Source organism: Lates calcarifer, linkage group LG5, assembly GCF_001640805.2.
Source record: "Lates calcarifer isolate ASB-BC8 linkage group LG5, TLL_Latcal_v3, whole genome shotgun sequence".
Classification (NCBI taxonomy): Eukaryota; Metazoa; Chordata; class Actinopteri; family Centropomidae; genus Lates; species Lates calcarifer.
In genome coordinates, this window is record NC_066837.1 from 6,766,087 (window position 1) to 6,786,676 (window position 20,590).

A 20,590-nucleotide genomic window follows, 5' to 3' on the forward strand; every position below is an offset into this window, starting at 1 on the left:
CTTCTGACATCTTACAAAAGGCAGTGTGCAATCAGGGTCACATTTCAGAAGTCTGAGAGTTGTTAACAGCTCCCTTCAAATTCTTTCACAGTTTCATTTCAATAAATGTTCAAATGATCCAATATCTCACCAAAGATCAAAGAAGAAAAAGTACAAAAACTGAAAACAGACTTGTTAATCAGAACTTTTATTTATCTGGTGACTTTTACTGAACTAGGATTTTGCATGCAGAACTTTTTAAAGTGCTGTATTGATACTTTTATTTAAGTGAACTGGATCACATCTGCCTTATATCTAAGATGCTGGCTAGTGGCTACACTTATTGATACAGTTTATATAATATTTACCTTGTTGATCATGTAACATCTCAGTGATGTCCTCTGGCTCTGGGCTCTCAGCTAGAGACCCAGCAAGGCATCTGCACATTTTGTGTGTCTTTGTTGATCATCTCTGGACTTCATCCTCTCCACAGCCTAAAGATAACAACAACGATTGTTGCAAGGTTGCAGAGTGTGCTGCTTCCATGAGTCACACAGTATTCTGTTTAAACTCATTCAACTATCAGAATTCAAATCAGCGTATATAATTATGTATTAATAATCCACAATATGTTGCTTCACTAAACACTAAAATCATTCATTCTGTGCTAAATTCGTCTTATCTGTATTTACTTTGAAGCTCGAGCCTATGTGTTTACTTACCGTTGTTGTGGCAACAGATGACAACTGCTGTTAGCGTGTTGGCTGGTTCTGAGTAATATTGAGATCAGGATTATTGTTCACAATTTTTCATTGATTTTGGGGTTGAATTATTTTTATTGCACTTTCTAAACAGCTAGGGCACTGCTTTCACTTCCATGTTGTGCTACACTCCTGCTATTTTAAGATTAGTCCTTATTCAGAGAGCATCTCCTACAGGCAAAAAATGTACCAAAACTGTTTAGCCAAAATGAAAACAACAGAGCACTGCTTCCACTCAGTGTTTACTGGACACATACCTCTGGCCAAATGAAATGTGTTTCCAGATTGTGTCAGTCTGTTGTTGGGAGCATTGTGGATCCATGACGTGCTGTGAAACGTTGCTTTTAAGGATGAGTTGATGCTCAGTGAGTTGACATTAGTGATGATATGTTGAGTTTTTCAGGTGGTTTAACAGGCGAGCTGTGTTGCTTTGTGGCACAGACAGAGTCTCATGCGACCTTTGAATATAATTTGTTCTTGCTCTAAATACTTCCAAACAACAGATGATGATCAGTTTTGAGGCACTATTAACTGTTAACATAGGGAGCTTGATTTGATATGCAGCGGACTTTTCCAAGAGCGGAGCAAGTATTTAAAAACAATGTTATAAATAACAGTAGGCATTTTGAGAGCCTGTGAGAGTACTTCCTTTGTAGAGAATCACTACTGGCCCTCTAGCTGCTAGACTCAGAATCTGTCCAATCATAAACAAGAAATGTTGTCCCACCCCCTTTTTTGTCCTTGTGCTATGACCTTTAGGGCCAGCTAATGTATCGTGTAAGGGCAGTAAAGCAACAACTGGTACAATGAATGATTATCAATATTATTGCAAATTATTTGTCTGTTTTCTAATAATTAATCAACTAATTGTTTTAGATTTACTTTAAGTTTATTTATATGGCTGAGGTTTTCTTGCATATTTAGTAAAGTGAGGTGATACTGTGTGAAGTAAGTGATGTACTGATTTACACCTTAAACAAAGAACAGAGGGAAGACAGACAACTGACATAATATCTGATGTAAGCTTTACTTTCAAATCCTGTTACATTTAGATCTGGCAAGTTGAACATAAAATAATGCCAAACAAAGAAAACAAATACAAAACCAAAAAAGTACAAATGATCTATTTACCAGTTATCGTCACAACCCTGTACAGCCTTAACAATGGAGTAATAAAAAAAAGCTTTGTACAGCACATACCAATCTTAACGAGTGCCAAAAGATAGGATAGTTGAGCCTTTTCTAATCATAAAATTCAGCCAAACTTAAAGCTAACTGATTGTAGGACAGTGCAGGGTGATGCTAACTAAATGCAACCAAGGGAGTTAGTTTTAAACACAATTAAGTGCTAAAGAACTAGAGCGAGGGCAATGTCATGCATACTCTGAAGTGCTGAAAAGGTAGTCAAGCTTAAAAAAAGTCACTATGCTGCTTGCAGTTGGACAAAATAAACAAAATAAGTGCTTAGGAATACTGGTTTTCAAAAGGATAGAGCCCTGTTGCCTTTTAAAACATTACACTCAAACTGGGGGGGGGGCATAAAGAAGTGCAGCCATTCATGATTACGTTGTATTAAAAGGCAGACATTTTAAAAAGGTGTCAAGAGTGGACACATTCTTTTTTTCTCTCTTCATCTTTTTTCTTTTGGACCCTGACAATTAGTTTGACTTATTCTCAGAAGTCTCAGGTGGTTTCCTTCCACCAAGTGGCACTAGAGTATAAAAGATAACGTAGATAGTACAAGGAGATTGTGTGTGTGTGTGTGTGTGTGTGTGTGTGTGTTGGAGGGATGCTCCTTTCACTCCAGAGACAGCATGCCAGACATTGACAGAGCAAAAAGGAACAAACAAACAGCAGTGTAAAAGGGGAGAGACAATCGAGGCATCGCTCCACAGCAGGACGTGACGGATTCAATCCTAACATCACATCCTGCGGTTGAGTTACATTTTGGTCTTGACAATTCATGTTTTCTGTCCAATCAAACATTTTTTTGACATGATTTAAGTAGAAAAATAAAAAAGAAACAATGATTCATTATAAGAAAATGCATGAGTAAAATAGACAAAAGGAAACGATAAAGAAAATAAAAAACAATCCCTTTACAAATAAGGGATTTTGGCTTGAAGACCACTTAGGAACACAAGTACGATCAAATAACGGGTAAAGCTTTTTCAAAATAAACGCTTGTACTATGCTGTCCCATGTCGTAAAAACATACTTCTTTTTTGAGCATGTTACGGATAAATACATATTCTCATAATCAAAAAAGTGCAGCACTGTGCAAAATTGGCTATCACAATTTAGCCTGGGACCTTTAGTTCCCAGGGAGAGCTTGACCTCTACTGTCTAATTCATGCAATTTGTATTAATTTACTTTCTCCGATTTCACGGAGGCAGACCCTTTTGCACTGCAAGAAATGCCTACATGTGTAACTAAGGGATGTCGATTGAGTCATTTCCAGCATGTACTGTCTACTTCACATTATAGTGACACGGTGGATCTAAGTTTGCACTTTGAGGAAAAAAAAAAAAAAGGGAAATAAAAGGTATAAGTGCTTTTGGCTTGAAGTGTAACTACATTAAGTGCAATTAAAACTCAAAAGGTTGACAGGAGGGAGGGAAGGGTAAAAAGCAGTACCATGTCAGCCGGCCTAACAGAAGCCAGTGCCATTGAACACAATGCTGTACAAGTGAATGGCTTTGCTTCATCATTGCACCTACAGGAGCTTGTTTTTTTCTCACAACGGGTGCTCTATGAATGTTAGTAGAAAATGTTTTATTATGATGTAAAAGGCTCAGTAAAAAAGTAAAAATAAAAAAAAACAAAAATAAAACAAACCAAAAAAGACACAGAAGGCCACCAAACACACTAATTTTCCCGCCTTTACCAGCACAGAAGACGTCCATGTTCACACTTCTGTATCGCTTCTTTTTCATGTACATAAACAAAAATACATTCATTCAAGTCATTTTGGAACAGTTTTTTTTTTTCCTTTTTTTGTACACAAAATTACAAAAAGCTCCAAAAAGCACCATTGAATCGGCCTGTGGTGACCCTGGCTGTGGGTAGCTTGCTAACCCAGAGCTGGTCACCTCCACAAAACAGTTATCTCATATATCTCTTCTAAGTATAGGTGCATGATACATAGTTCTGCATATGTAGCTGCACTGATAATCACCTGGTCTCAAAAATATCAAAGGAATATTTCCATCTGGTCACACGTTGTCATCCGTAGGATTTCACTGCCTATTTACCTGTGAGTGCAAATGCATTGGCAACTTTTTACATTTATATTCAAATCTAATTATTAGAAATGTATATTTCTCCTCATGATAGGTCAAATTGTGTATTTTTGATTTACAGATTTTAATATTTATATTATCACAGCTTATTTTCTGTTCTATGAGCTTACAAAAAACAATCAAAATGAGCTAGTAACCCATTTACATAACATTTATTCTGAGACAGAAGTGATATCAGGCAGCAGATATGCATTATATGGTTTCACCATTATACAAAAAACCAACAGAAATCAAAAAGATGGGAAGGGGAAGGGCTACAAAACTATGTACAAGATTGATAAATAAGTAAGTGCGTGGTTTGAGGCGTTGCTTTGGAAACGTGCCTTTTTCAATGAAAAGCATGCCGTTTCATTGGTTCTGTCGCACCGCTAACACTTCAGGATATCTCGAATTTAGCTTCCTAATGACGTCAAAGCTAGTTGAAACACAGAAACAGGCATGCTATTTTGATGCATAATAGCAATAGACAAAAATGCACTAAAATATAGCACTTGCAAGTTTTGTTTCGTCTTTTTCAACTTTTTATCTCGTCAAACGACTAAAGAAAAATATCTATAAAACTGAGATACGTTAGTTTCCTCAGATAATGCAACTGGGTCCAGGTCATTCAGACGTTTAAAAACAAAAAACAAAAGGTAATAGAGTAGTAGTAGTTGAAGTAGTAATAATTCAATTGATAGAACTGATAAGAAAAGCAGCTTTTTGATATAAATGCATTTTTAGCATGTACAGCCTTTTTCTCTTATAAATGTTTTTTTCTTTTCTTCAATATGTTTGTCTGGTCCAGCTTATTCTGCTGGTCTGATTGGAAAAGATGTTGCTCCCACTGCAGTGGTCAAGTGTCATTCACACCACCGTCCGAGGAGTGAGGGAAAGAGCGAGGAGAGGAGGAGGAGGTGGGTGAGGTCAAACAGTCTTGGCCCTCTCCATCAGTCCCAGGTAGGCCAGGAAGGAGTGTTTGTGGGAGGTGGGGGAGGCAGGAGAGCGGGAGGGGGAGGCCGAGTTGGAGGAGAAGAGGAGAGGAGATGTGGCGGGCCGCCATCTGGAGTGGAGGTGCGAGTGGAATGTGAAGCGGCTGTTGTGGGTGAACAGGGTGGTGAGGGGGATCAGGTGCGCACGGTCGCAGTTCCTGTACTGCTCGAACATGTGGCGGGAGGAGGGGAGGAAGAGGGAGGGGCTGCCGCTGCTCGGACCGTCGGGATTTCTGATGGCGTCGTTGCCGTTAGTGCTGACCAAGCAGTGCAGAGGGCCTCTGGGGTCCAGCTGGTGAGACTTGCCCAGTGTGAGTGACAGGGCAACAGACTGGAGCGCCTGGGACGCTGTTAGACTCATGAGGGGGCTGTTACTTCCACTTCCTCCACTGCTCCCTCCTCCTCCGCCGAACAGGAACTTCTCCTGGCTCCTCCGCAACGACGAGCCCCCTGGCGACGTTCCCTTGAGAGGCAGCTCCTCCTCTCCTGCTTCCTCATCTTCCTCCTCTTCTTCTCCTCCCCCTCCTCCTCCTCCTAAGCCTCCGTCCAGTCCCCCCGCTCCTCCACTCTGGTGTTTCTTGAGGTGGCGGCTGAAGACAAAGGGGTGTGTGGTGGTGAAAGGGCACTCTTGGCAGCCGAAAGTCTGGCGCGGCGCGTGCTTCAGCTTCTTGTGCAGGTTGAGGTTGTCCTTGCGCTTGCAGCTATAAGAGCAGCGGTCGCAGTGGAAGGGCCGCTCGCCCGTGTGCACACGCACATGCTCGATCAGCTTATTGGCCGTCTTGGACAAGTAGCCACACTGCTCACACTTGTAGTGGTTGCCCAGGCGGTGCCCGCGCATGTGGGCCTCCAATGAGGCCTGATCGGGCCACAGTCCCTGGCAGATGCGGCAGCGGTACTCCATCTTACAGTGCGTCTTAAGGTGGCACTCCATGGCCGCTGGACGATTGGTGGAGTAGATGCAGAAAGGGCACCTGGGGTATGCAACAAAAGGGAAGCAGGGAGGGAGGACACAACACACAAAGGCAAAAGACAGTTGTAGGCAAGGTGTGCATTCAAAACCACCTAACACAACTTGAAATTTAATTACACAAAATGATGAAGAGGAGAAGGACAGATAAAGGAAAAGTGTGTATCATGTACAGTTCTGTGTGATCATGGTGGTATGTGTGGCAGTTTAATGATGGGAGAATTGAGGTGATCAGGTATATATGTGTGTGTGGGAGGGAAGGAAGGGGGGGTTTGACAGGCTGGAGAAAAGATTGGAGCAGTAGGACATGAAGGGAAATGAAGGAATGGAGTGGCACTTACATTTAAATAGCACCTTTCATCTGCTCTGGGCCCCAAAGCGCTTCACAAACCCTGCAGAACAGAATCACCTCAGAAAAACCTCGAAATAGTCAAGGCCCTCTCTCCCTTTCTACACACTCCTACACATATAAAAAACACTTCACATTGCTCAAGTGTATACATGTGTACACACTGGACTGGGAGAAAAATATCTTGATCTGGACTTGGGGTCAGAAAATGGAGGCAATTTGCTCTTAATGTCCATTAACTTTTTCTACACTTGTTTGGCTAAATCCTGCCAGCTTCTGTTAGCAAATACAGCTATGGTTTACGTAAATTAAGAGACTGTGTAAACCTTGAAGAATGGAAAAAACCCATACGTGCAGATATAAACAGAACAGCAAAGAAATTGAGTAAGAGCAGATTTCCTGACAAAGTTAAATATAAAAATATCAAAAGAACTCAGCTCTTCCATCTTTTTCTTCCATTGAAAAGAAAGAAATCTAAAATAGCCACTACCTGTTTCTTTCCCCTTTGAATGCTGGCTTATAGAAATCAATCTGGCTTCAAAAACATTCACACCAGACAGAAGAAACATTTATAACTGTAACAAAAACTCCTTTACATTTATTCACTCACACACTACAGCTAGCAGCCAGTCCTTGAGTTAATAGCTAAAAGATGCTGTGTGAATATCTTTGAGCTATGAAGGGGCTTCTTGTGTGTTTGTGTTCTGTTATCCACAGGATTTTGTATTAAATAGAAGTCAGTTAAACTTTGTTGGCAGCTTCCTGGATTTACATTCAGTGAAATGCTACCATTTCCAGACATTTAACAATGTTAAGAGAACATCCTAACTCCACTGATGGCTGCACAGAAAAAAAGATGTAGAACACAGATCTTTGTTTATGACAAGATGAGGTGATAATCATAATGATACTCAATGGTTCTGCACATGCACAGACTGGAGTTATGAGAACAGAACAACTCAAAAACAACAAAAAATGGCTCATGTTACTTTGAAATGAACCTTAACAAAATGCCCTACATTTGTGATTTCCTCCTTAAATGTTCAGGGAAATATTTTCACATGTAGCTTTTTCATCCACAAATGTCACCCTTAATGTGTGTGTGTGTGTGTGTGTGTGTGTGTGTGTGTGAGAGAGAGAGAGTGAGTGAGAATACATTATTGTGACTAGACTAAAACATTATCAGTGTGTGTTGTGGATGTTGAGGTCAACAGATGGGCTTTACGTTAGCTTGACAGGCCTGAAATGGGACATAAACATGTCACAGTACAACAAAGGCTCCTGTGGGACTGGATTATGGAGATGGAGAGGGAAGCGTGTGAAGAAACTAGAGCTACAAAACAGTCAATGTTAGAGAAATAAGGCTAGCTTAAGTTATAGGATGAGATAACTATATCAAATATGCAGGCTCATGTGTATTTGTTCATATATTTGTATGTGCAGGGGTCTGAAGTAGTGCGGTTAGGTTTGAACCATTGTACTGTGGAGCTTTTCATTGTGGTCGAAAAATGCATGCTATGCATTAGATGTGCAAACGTATCAGCATTGAAAGCATGCATTAGTTTTGTTTTTGTTATATGTATATTTGGATTGGCTTGTGTCAGTGTCCAGTCTATGATGTTACAGATATAAGTGATCTGACATTTGAGCTTCTTGAGTGTGTGCACTTGCTTCTACATGGCTAATTTCTAGGGGGTGTGCCAACAAATTTGATAAAATACACAGAAAAGCGTACAGAGAAAACTGTATTGGGGGAAAAGAAAAAGTGTCTTTCTGGAACGCCAGGTTTCATCAGATATTTTTCTTTGGCATGGCTGTTAGCTAGTGGGCAGTGGAACAACAGACCCTGAGGGGAAGCCCATTTCCATCTCCTATCCGCTCTCCCTTATGTTCAGAACAGCCACCGCAGACCCACAGACCACTGTCTAATAAGTTACACTTGCCAGGAAAGACTGTCGAGCAAAACTGTAGCTTGTATCATTTCATTTTCTGGCTGCAGATAATGAATGTTAGAGTGGGGTTAACTGATTCAGGACACACAGCTACAATAATCTTCAAATAGACCATGTATCTGTGTTTCTGTCTTATTAATGAAAGTTTATGGGTGTTATCTGTATGGCTGTTACAAGAAGCTCTTATTGAAAAAAAAAAAACATAATAATCTCAGCCAGTTTTTACTTATCCTCATGTGTCCTTCAGTTATTTTACATCATTATCTATCATCATTATCTATCTCTATATGTATATAAAATAAGTTAAATGGTGTGTGTTAACATAATAACTGCAACCCTTGTGAGGTACCTGAAATTTGCTGATGGCTCAACATTAGCAACAAGTATCAGTTTTTCCTTTTATCCAAATGAAGTCAAATTTAAGTATCCTGTAACTAGCACACCTCTAGCATTGGTCTATGAATGTGTGTATACTCTGTGTGTGTTTTTGTGTGCAGTGAGTTGAAAGGGTGACGGGTGAGGGAGGGGAAGGACGGGCGGAGTTAGGAACCTCTGTCTGTACTTGCTTTCCTTACTTGAGCCCTCCGGAGGGGACGGTGTGGCACTTCTTGTGCTCCAGCAGCTGTTCGGGTGTCTTGAGGAACTTGTGGCAGACGTCACACTCAAACATTCGCGTGATGAGGTGGATCTGGAGGTGTCGCTCGTACATGCTACGTGTCTTGCACACAAAGTTGCAGAATACACACTCGAAGCCTGGAGAGAGCAGAAAGAGGAGGAGAGGATAAGTTGAAACAATCCTTTTTCTTTAAGATTTTACATTTGTTTGGCAGTTTGTTGTACTCTTTAGACTAACAAGACTGTTGTTGCACACTTGTAATCGTCATGCCCAACCCCAGATAACTCTTATGACATCATCGAGGGTTATTTTCTCAGACTTCAGAAAGCTCATCCATGGCAACACAGGACACTATACAACTGTTTTCACAGGCTGAGAAGTACTTAAATTCACCAAAAATGATGGAGTGGCCCTTTAAGTTACTCAATGGAAGAATAAAAATAATTCAAAACAGCCTGGATTAGGCCACATATGTATACAATTAAGTGAATGAAGTCAACATGTAATGTCGTCACTTCAGAGCTCGTCTACAATGTTCTGCAACTCTTCTGGATTAATGGATATATTTTTGAATGACAGAAGCTGTACTGAGTGATCCCTTGTGTTCTTGCTTGACGCCCATCTTTGTTTCGTCACCCAGTTCGATCAGCTTTCTGCCCAAAGAACATGAGTTTAGTCTCAGTGCAGCTCCAAAAGGGGAATTATACTTTGAAGAAGGAACCCTAAAAACTCAAAACAGCTTCTCCAAAGTTAAGAAAAGGTTTAGTTATTTCACATGAGAGATGTCTGAATCAGACTCTGATGGTAGTTGAGGGGTTGTTTGGTCACTGTTACACAAATCTGATCAACCCACAGTGAAAGTCCTGATGAAGCAGATTATCTTAGTTCTTATGTGTGAAAGGTTTCCTAAATAATAAGAATATTTAATGTTGTAGAGAAATACTATAAATGCTGTAAAATGATAAAATGCCTGGTCCCTTGCCTTTGTCAGACTTGTCCTCAGTTCCTGATCCCGAGTGGCTTCCGGAGCTGGACTGGCTGCCTGCGGAGGAGGGGGGGGCGAGCAGGCTCTTGAGTTCTTCGTTACCGTGGGTGAGGTCTCCGCCCTCCGAGCTGTTGAGTGAATCGCTGAGGGCCGAGAGGGATGAGGAGGTGCTCTTGGTCTCGCTGAGGGGACTTCTGGAGTTCAGACCTGGACACAAGAGGACAGCAAGTAAGAAACAATTGTCATTATAATTGAAAAGCAAAGGTAGGGGAAAACTGTATCAGCTCCAAATCTAAAGAAAAATCCAGGACAACAATTTTTAAAAAAAACCTGCAGAAATCTCTTTCATCCTCATTGTTATGTGCATGCACGCTGACATACACACAAAGAAAATACAAGCAGGCAGCCTTGATAGTTTTGTGCTCTGACTAAGGCCCTGCTGCCAGTCCAATCAAGATGCAGTGTGCTTTTATTGATCCCCTTCTCTAAGTCTGCAATTCACTGGAAAGAGAGAGGGAATTACACGGGGAGGGGGCGAGAGTGAGGGGTGAGGAGCGTGGGTCATGGCCGAAGGAGCTAAGATGGCGGGAGCATCTCAGGGCACAGCTCAACAAAGGGCATTCACTCAGGAGGGAGTGAAAGGAGGGAGAAAAGGCTGCACGGATCCTGAAATGGTTGACCTATCTTTTTAATACAGGCACACACACACACACACACACACACACACACACACACACACACACACAAAGACTGAGTCTAAAACATACAGGAATGTAGGCATGCATTGCACATAATTTTTTATACAAGAAATTATACAGTAAATATACCAGGGTCATTTGCAGCATAGTCTTAGCAGTACTCTGAATACAGTATAGAACCAGCTTGTGAAAGTTTTTGTCTCCTCTGCTGCAATATTCCACATTTACTTGCCTTTGCTTACAATGTCCAAAAGGCTAATGCTACAGAATGTAAGCAAACAATGCTGCTCTGAGCCATTGGGCCTCGACCTTGAAATATACCTTAACAAAGAAACAATCCATTTTCTCTGCAACTGCCCGACAACGTTTGTGATATAGGGATGAAAATAAAGAAGCAAAGTCTATCTTCCAGAGAATTCAGGGGCAGATATCAAGGAATATTGTCACATACTTCACCACCTTCTCTCCCCCTACTGAGAAGGGCACCCAACCAACCCTCTTTCACGTGCAGAGTCCAGGCTTCACAGGGGGTCAGCTTGAACTGTAACACCTGCTGAGTTCAGCCATCTCTTGCCTGGGCGTGTCCACACAGTTGACCAGATAACTAGGCTTTTACAGTCTGTCAAGAATTCTTCTAAGTGGTGCTCTATCCACCCCTGACCCTCTGAAGGTTAGACAGACGCTTAAGACACTTTAACAAACAGGGCTGGACCTTGACAAATTATTAAGATCCCACATACAGAAGGTGGCATGTGTATTTGTAAAGTCACGCTCTTGTACATTTGTGTGTTTGTAGGTGGTGTCCATCTTGTGTGAGACTGAGATAAATGCCAAGCCAGGCTGAGAGACTTAAAAGATGGCCACAGTGGCATCGTAAAACCCAGCTCGTCTCCAAAGGACCCAAGGCCTATTGATTTTTTTCCCCTCAGGCACGATAAGGGCCAACCTTCTCAGATAAACAAGGCCACTGTGGCCTCTGAAAGACCCCTCAGCTGTCTGGGCCGGACAATCCCACCCACCCACACATACACACGAGGAACAAACACACAGACACACACACATTGGAAGAACAAAACGTCAGCAATAAACTAGACAAAGCTGTTTTAGACAAAAACACTCATATCGACCACCAGGGGTTCAGACCGGCAGCTTTTAAAGTCCAAAGAAGGTCGACTGGAGGAGGCTTGTTTGTGAAACCCAATTCTACTGCTTGTCTTTCCCTGTGTCCTCTGAACTGATACCGAACTGTGTGTTTATCAAGTGTAAATTACTGTTACATTATGATGGTCTGACTTGAAACGGTCCTTGCTGATTTCCTTTCATATAAAGTATTAGGACAGTGACGGTTTTTTTTTTTTTTTTTTTTTTTGAAAATGTTGGTTCTGTACTCAAGCAGTGCACTGAAATGGAACCACAGTTGCTTAAGTGAATGGCAGAAAATTAACTCACAATGATACATATAGTCAATCTTTAGCATTTTTAAGCAAATATGCCAAAAAATAACTAAAATCAGTAAACTGAATATGTCTGGGGTTTTGAGTGTTAGATGGTCAAAACAAGCATAGCTTATAATATAACATACATACAAGAATATATAACATACATACAAACAAAATATGTAAATTTAAACTAAAAACATTTTCACTTTTTTCTTTCATTTAGACTAAAATGATCAATCGGTTGATATGGAAAATAATTATTAGCTGCAGTTCTAAATGAAACATTGACTTTAAAGAGCAGGCTTTCATCCCACTGTGCTGTTGTTGGTGGTTGTTGTGCCGAATAGGTATAAAAACTGCTGTGAAACTTAAAACCCTTAAAGCTGAAAGTCGGCTCTTTAACCTCAGTCATTGTTTAAATTTAAACCCCATGTGTTTGAGTACAGAGCCAAAACAATAGAAAATGTGTCACTGTCCAAATACTGCACTGTACTTCTATTCTGAGCTGTGAACAAGAGCCACAATGTGTAAGCTACCACCCACTCTAACATGTGAGAGTAATTTTGAAAATAACTCACGATAAACCATTTTTCTAGGGGTTGAATCATGTATTTTGCTACTATCCAGGAGTACATATCTGAAAACCCAAAAAACAAACAAAAAAAAAGGCAAAAACAGAAAAAATAGGAGAATTACACTAGAGCCAGAAATGATTAGTTGATTAATTGATAAGTTGATTGAGAAAAAAGTCTAAAGTCGGTACCTTTTTTTGAAAACCTATTAATCATTTGAAGACATTTTTTTTAAATTAAAAGCCAGGCATGTGCTAGTGTCAGCAACCTTTATGTTATGTAATAGAAATTCCATGTGTTTAGTTTGGCTGGAAGAAAAAAAACAAGCAAACTGAAGATCACCTTGGACTGATTGATTAACTGAAAAAAATATGCTGAATAATTGGTTGATAATTGATTGAATTGTTAGTTTCAACCCTACTTTACATATAACACATATTAGAGAGGACTGATCGATTATCAGTACTGTCACTCAGAACCAGTGAGCTGCCTGTCAGTATCAAAGTATCTGTACCTGCATGTCCAGTACTAATGTGGTTCTTCATGTCATTCTCTTCCATGCAGACGTAGTCACAGACGCTGCAGCAGAGCGAGAACATCCACTGCTCCTTGTCCACATGGAGCGACATGTGGCTGACAAACTGGGCATTCAGCTCCGTCTGGAAACCACACACATGGCAGCTGGACAGAGAGCAGGGAGGAAAAGGAAGGAAGATGGTGAGAATGAGAGGGGGGACAGTCAGCTTTAGTGTTACATTATGTTTGCATTAATTATTAAATGGCACAGAGTGGATACATTTCTTTTAGTTTGAGATTTAACTCTTTTCAAAACATTACATAAAAGTATTAAAGCAACAGCACAAAATTTTGGGGAAATATGCTTATTTTACTTTCTTGTGTGTTAGATGAAGAGATCAATACCACTCTCATGTCTGCATACTTCAATATGCAGTTACAGCGAGGAGGTGGTTAACTTAGCTTAGTATAAAAACTGGAGGCGGAGGGGAAACTTCTAGCCTGGGTTTGTCCCAAATTCAGAATTTATCTACAGACACATCTAGGGAGAGCGGGTGGACCCAACAGACAATTTCACACTCTGGTTTTTATACAGATTAATCAAACAAATTAAAGCATATTAATTAGTGAGCTTTAGAGGCAGTGGCTGTTGGACTTTTCCCATTTGGCCAGTGAGAAAAGTCCAACAGCAGAAAGCAAATCAAAATGATTTGACATGAAACAGTTTCTATTATGTCATCAGAGAGATCAGTTTTGTTTGCCCACCCCATGAATGTAGAAGACCTTATTATTATAAGGTTTTGTAATTGATATAATGACTAGCAAAACAGCAGAGCAGTTGTGGAAAAATTACATCGAGAGACATATCAGGATTCAATTAGACATAAAGCTGTACATACAGATCAATCAAAAATGCTGTGATTAGGCTCAGCTCTGCGATACTAGCTTGAGGCACCCTTAACAGAGGTTAGTGAGGTGTGTTGGTCCGTTATTACTACCTGTAGTAGTAGGGACAGTTCTTGCGCTCGGCAGAGTCGGCTGTAACAGCGCTGACGATCTGCTCTGCGTCTGTGTTGACCAGCTTGACAGAGTGGATGGTCAGGTGCTGATTGAGGTTAGCCCTGCACTTGGCTGCGTAAGGACACAGGTGACACTTGTACTTCCTCTCTTCTGCAACACAATACACACAGACACGAGACCCCGGGTTACTGTAAACATAACCTCAGATGATATTTCATTAAGTTGCGCTCAGCCACTGAGCCTTTAAAGCGAGCTTAGACTTAATTTCTTAATGCCTAACCCCCCCTCGCCTTCGCCTGACCCCAGCTGTAACTCTGATCCTGGGAAGAGGAAGAAATGTCTGACAAAATCTACTTCTCTGGGTACCATCTGGATGTCACAAGATGGTAATAATTTGAGACATGCACAAACATAATTTCACCTTATTTTTGAGCAATATAAAATCCAATAAAAAAAAAAATCAAATGCAAAAACACATTCTTCCCTTTTATCCCCAAACAAATCAACATAACAACACATCTTCTCGCTCTAGCTCCCCTCAAACTCAAACACACACATACACACACCATTTGCCCCAAGGACATGGAGCCAGGCAACCTTTATGTCGCCGGGGAAACCAAAAAGACCATCACACTGACATATGCCCCTGCTTCTGCTCTCTGTGGTGTGGCCAAGCTGTTCACAGCCAACACTCTCAGATGGTGTGTGTGTGTGTCGTGTCGTGTGTGCACGCAAAATGTGAGAGCATGTCCAATTGTGTGGGGGCATTTTGTACACGAGCCTCCATTTGTGCACTTAGTGATTTGGTCTGCTGTCCCAAGTAGGTTGCATTAATTTCTAATCCGCTGTTAATTTGCTTTAAATAAAATTGTATTCATTAATTTTTTTCCCTAATGAGGACCGAGAGAGGGATTACGAAGACAGTGATGGGGGTAGGAATGAATCAGTTGGGAGCAAAGAAGGGGCAAGTTTGAAAACACAGTGTAATCAGGACACTGAAGGAGTGAACAGCTTCATCCTCAGGAAGTCTCCCATGTCTGTGAGTGTGAGGGAGAAAGTGAAAGAGGGAACCAATCGTAGCTGCATCAGAATTACTGGTGTGTGTGTGTATGTGTGTGTGTTTGTAGCTACTCCGTGAGGCATCCTTCTAGCTGGGTAATTAGACGGGCAGTTTTCCCAGAGAGACTAATCATGGTAGTAATCTCTTTAAAGGAAGGGTAATCCAGTCTAGTCAACCTTATTTACTTACTGTGGGCAGCACAAACACAAACACATGTGCACAAACACAAAAGTTAACATCTATGCATTAAAAAAGAAATGCAAATATACAAGCTGGTGTGCAGCAGCGGTGTGCACAAATGCTAATGATGTTGTTGTGTATTTATTTATTTATTTTTACCTGTGTGTAGAGACAGATGTCTAGAAAGCGTCTGCTGTCTACCAAACACCTTGCCACAGACCGGACAGGGGAAGAGCTGTTCATTTAGTCTCCACTGGGCAATCCCGTTTCCTGGCTCCCCATCATCCTTTTCTGAGTCTGGAACATACACAGCCACACACACACACACACACACACACACACACACACACACACACACACACACACACACACACACACACACACACACACAGAAAACCATACTCATCATTCACTGCTGACACAGTCATCTGCAAAAGCATCTGCAGGTGGACCAAAGGCTGAGGAGTCAAGCTGCTATAAATCAAAGAAAGTAACTAAAGTTCAATATGTATTGATGTTGAAACCGTAACTACCAGGCCATGACCATAACACACAGCTGTGGTATGTGCTCATGTGCTGATTGACATGTTCTCTGAATTACTGTGTAAATTTTTTAGGAGGTGGGGGTTGGGGTGGGGTGGAGTCGGGGAACAGTTCAGAGGTGATGGGAAACAAAGAATGAAGTTGAGGAGAGTGAATGGAACAGAGGTCAGAACCAACCTGAGGAAAGTTTATGGTATATCTGTTAAATATGAGGCCACAAGGATGTCCCTATTTCATCCACCTTTAATGAAATTTATAGCTCGTTTTCTCAATTCATTTTCCTTAGAATATAAAGGAATAATTCAACATTTCAACATCAAGATTTGCTTTTCTCAATTTAGAGGATTAATAGCACTCTAATATCTGTCCATTAAAAATAAAGCTACAGCCAGCAGGCAGTTAGCTTAGTACAAAGACTAGAAACAAGGGAAAACCTTTAGAGGTGTTGGTAGATGTATTTTTGAACTTCAGAGAGACACACACTAGCTGTTTCCACAGATGCGAATAGAGGAGATGACACAGAATATAGCTATGATGAGAGAGTGAAAGGGGTGACCTTGCCTATAGTACATTTTAAAATAAAAAGCAGATTTCTATAGTTGATGTAGGCTGTAGTATTGTGTTTGCTTGTATCAATACATTAAGTCATGGCAGGCCACTGTGTTTGAGTGTAAATACAAAATACAAGTTTGTCTTTAAAAAATTACACTGAATCTTCTGAGTCTTAATGTCAACAACAAGCGCCTGTCCTTTGCTCTAAAGCCTGCAGCACGTTTACCACTGTAGTGCTCCTTAGTGTATGTCATCTCCTTTCAGACTCAGTGAGTGTATTTTCAGATGCTTGATAAGACTGAAGAATTAGAAGTTGCTGCTTTGAATTAAACCTCACCATATGAATAGAGCATAGAGTAAAACACATCATTATGCTGTACAATTTGTTCAGATGGAGGCAGAGTTTTCAGAGAACATGCTATACAGTCTGACCTTGGCTAAAACATATATATGACAAAAAAAGGAAATAGGGACTATATGCAGAGACATTTTGGGGACTTTGCTTTAAGTCATTCTGAGTTTAATTTTCAGTCTTCATAAAGGATAGAAAACTCTGTGCTGTTTTGATTATATGCAGATGGAAATCACATAAGTTTGACAGTTCTGACTTTACAAAAGAGATAAAATGAGTGAAAAGGAGTTCTTAAGCAACACAATCTACAGTTTGTATTCAACAACAAATTGTGGGAGCTTCATCCAGCCACATTTTATAATTGACAGGGCTTTTTTAGAAGTTTGCCTACAAAACGCAGACTAGCCAACTGATGAGGTTTTTGTGCGGGTTTGAATACCACAAAAAGCAAAAGCAAAGAATGTTTTCTGGTATTTGGGGGCAGGTTTTATGGCAAACGTTAAAGAACAGATGCACTGGCTCTGGAAGGTGGTGTGAAAGGACATTTTACTGTTGTTGCACTGACTCACGAACCCTGCAGCATTTTTTTTTCTGTATCTGCTCCACATATTTAATCCCATCTCTGCCCTCTACATGCAAACTGGAAAATTTATGTTGTGTAACTTTATTTGCTTTTATTTGTGTCATACCATCCCTCACAGATATTTTTGGAACTGTCAAACAAAGCACAGCACATTTGGTTTGATTTAAGCACAAAATACAATCATTTATGAATTTAAATTATTGTTTTTGGCAAAAAGTTGGCTACTATAAACTGTCTGTCTTTTGATTTTCTTGACAGCCGCTCATCCAGTCAATTTCAAACTTGGCAGGTGTGTTGCTGAGGACTCAAGAGAGTGCAGTGTTGAAGGCTTCAAGACTAAGATAATACAGAAGAAAGGCAGGATGTATGTGGACTACGTGTGTTATTTTGTAATTGAGGTACGTACCACAAAAAAGTTGTATAATTAATCAAGCAATAAAAATCTCATCGTTCTCTAAGAAATACTGAATACTGAATTTTCTGAGGGGAATAATCCAAGTAGCATTACTTGGAGCACTAAAATAATATCCTTTAAAGAACTTGATTTTGAGGAGATGCTAGATTTGAATTAGTAATACATAGTGTTCCTCTGGGCGTTCTAAGAAATTTAGTTTCCAAGACACAAAAAAATGGGCCAGAAAGCTTAAATGAGTGGAGCAAGTTGTTGTGTACGAGTTTTAACCAGGGGTGTGCTGATTAGTTGGTTAATCAGTTGTCAGAAAGTTCTTTATAATAATAAATTAATAATTTAAAATGAGTCAGTCACTGATGAGAGCTTCTCTAGGAAGAATTTATTGCCTTTCTCTGCAAACTGTGTATCTTTGGTTTAGGTGTAAGTAGGACAAAACGCGTGAAGATGTCCCCTTGGGCATGAAAACTAATGATCTGCATATTTATTTTTATTTTTTTATAGTTTTCTGATATTTTATGCATAAAGCAATTAATCAATAAAAAGATTAATCTGCAAATTAATCAATACTGGAAATAATTGTAGTTGCTGCTGTCCTACTTTTAACCACTCTGCTGCTACCATATCAATTGATATGCGAGTCCTGTCTGCTGCAGGTCTGCAACTCACCAATGTAACAAGGGTGAGTGAGGGCGTGTGTGATGGTAAAGACATCCAAGTAGACCCATGTAAAGTAACACTTGCCTGTAAACTAAGTAAGTAATCAGCAAAGGCAGTGTGTATGTTTGTGACTTCACAGATTTCAAAGGTGTCACAACTCGAGACATGTCAGGAAGCTTGAGTTACTGCGACCTCAGTCAACCTGCAGGTCATGAACTTCCTGACCTCATGCATTAGCTGGAATTTGCCTCTCAACATGACGGCTGCCCTGATATCTGACATTGATGGGATATTCACACTGTTTTTCTCCAAACTTGTTGTCAGTACATGGCTTATTCTAAGAATCCAAGACCTTCTTATGGGGCTTGAGGTAAAGCTTAGCACATAAAAGCATTAACTTGTCCTGACTTACACAAGTGAGACTAGGGGATGGCCTGGTCACACAAGGTGACGGGAAGCCGAACGACAGAGGCTCGAGGCCACGACCTGGGCAAACACACTGATGATTAAGCCAATTAGGGTGTGGTGTGGGCCTTGAAGTGGTTAATGGTTTAATTAGTGCTATTAGAGCTGGAGAGAGAGGGACGCAAACAAGAAATGAAGGATTGTGCTAAACCCCAGACTGGAGGGAGGAGACGGAAAACTCTTGAAGTCACACTATTATCACACAAACTCCTACTCGCTTATTCTTTCTCTCTCGCTTAAAGGGAAATGCTCACACTTTCTAACATTATCTCAGCATAATAGTTGTTGGGCTTATGCTCCATTAGCCTTAACAATGAACAGTTTACTTTATTTCAGACACACTGATGAAGATGTTACATCGTTACTGTATGTTACTGGCAGGAGAATAGTAGTAGACAGTATGTCGCTGTCTGTGAGCGTTAAAAACTACTGCCCTTACTTGGTTTTACTGCAAAGAAAATCTGTTTAATTAAAGGTCTGCTGAAGAAGTAGGAATGCTTACCAATATCTGGAACATGGAGATGATAAAAAAAGGGGAGAAACAGCCTGAGACATGCTGAAGAAAAAGAGCAGGTCTGGATGGACAAAGAGTAATACAATACAACAGTAAAAGAGAGAGCTGCAGTAGAGGCTGGATCTGAAGCTTAAACACACAAGGGAAAGGGGAGGTGGGCTGGGCGAATTAACTTTCAGGACACTCTTGACACCCAGAAGCCAATCAGATTTTCATTAACTGGCAGAGGGACAGGCAAAGCTGGCACAAGCTAATTAACCTCTGGATCTCTCACTGCCAAAGGAACATTGAGGAAGTTCTGGGATGGCAGGGAAGAGGGGAGGAGAGGGAGACAGGGGGATGCCCCGGGCAGAGGCCTTCAGGTTGGGGAAATGCGTGAGAGAGCAGAAAGGCCGGATGGAGCTCTAAATATGAAACGGGGAGAGGGGGTTTACCAGAGAGGAGGGTGAGACCATGTTAAGTTGGAGGTGGTTTGTTGTGGCCATATACACGGATAAAACTGTATTTATGTGTAGTTAGATGATGAGTTGTTCGGCAGGCTATTAACATCTGTGTGATGTGTGTTGTGTATGTGCAGAGAGGGACTGTGCACATGTGTGTATGTGTATAATGAGCATCTTTGCATAATCAATTATTTCTGCCAGCTACAGTGAGAATAACAGATAACACTTGGATTCTTGCTTTTGAAGATACTGTACTGTGAATGATGTAGCTGCTCTGACTGTTGGCAGTTAATTACTTCCTTGTTTTGGTCACCTGCAGATGACTTTTGTCTCTTTTTCTTTGGAATGGTGATACAGCATAAACAAATACACTCGGGCGTCAACTAAATGTCTGCTAATTTTGTGATTTTGTGATTAATCTGAAGATTATTTTCTCAATTAATCTTTCAGTATTTTAATCTTTTTAAGCCCTCTCAAATGTACCTTTTATATTACCTTGCGTTTCTTTTCTTAATGCCTTTTATGTGTTATGTAAGGCATTCTGAATGTTTAAAGGTTCTATACAAATAAACTTGACTTGTCTATGAGATGTTAAAAATAGTGAAAAAAATGCCATTTACAGGGGTGATGTCTTCAATTTGTTTTAACCATATTCTATTGTCCAACCAATAGCACACAACCTAAAGATAGTCAATTTGTTG

At 40.5% G+C, this 20,590-nt stretch overlaps 1 protein-coding gene across 1 annotated transcript in view; it reads right to left on the reverse strand.

Annotated features, from left to right (window-relative positions):
* Nucleotides 1-1,748: 1,748 nt before the first annotated feature.
* znf827 (zinc finger protein 827) overlaps nt 1,749-20,590 on the reverse strand; it is a 64,781-nt gene continuing 45,939 nt past the window's right edge. Inside the window, exons 9-14 of the mRNA XM_018690882.2 lie at nt 15,528-15,665; nt 14,107-14,278; nt 13,107-13,273; nt 9,881-10,090; nt 8,858-9,035; nt 1,749-5,985 (exon numbers count right to left, since the gene is read on the reverse strand). Of these exons, the coding sequence (XP_018546398.1) occupies nt 4,950-5,985; nt 8,858-9,035; nt 9,881-10,090; nt 13,107-13,273; nt 14,107-14,278; nt 15,528-15,665 (1,901 nt within the window). The 3' untranslated portion in view covers nt 1,749-4,949. The remainder of the gene's footprint in view (nt 5,986-8,857; nt 9,036-9,880; nt 10,091-13,106; nt 13,274-14,106; nt 14,279-15,527; nt 15,666-20,590) is intronic.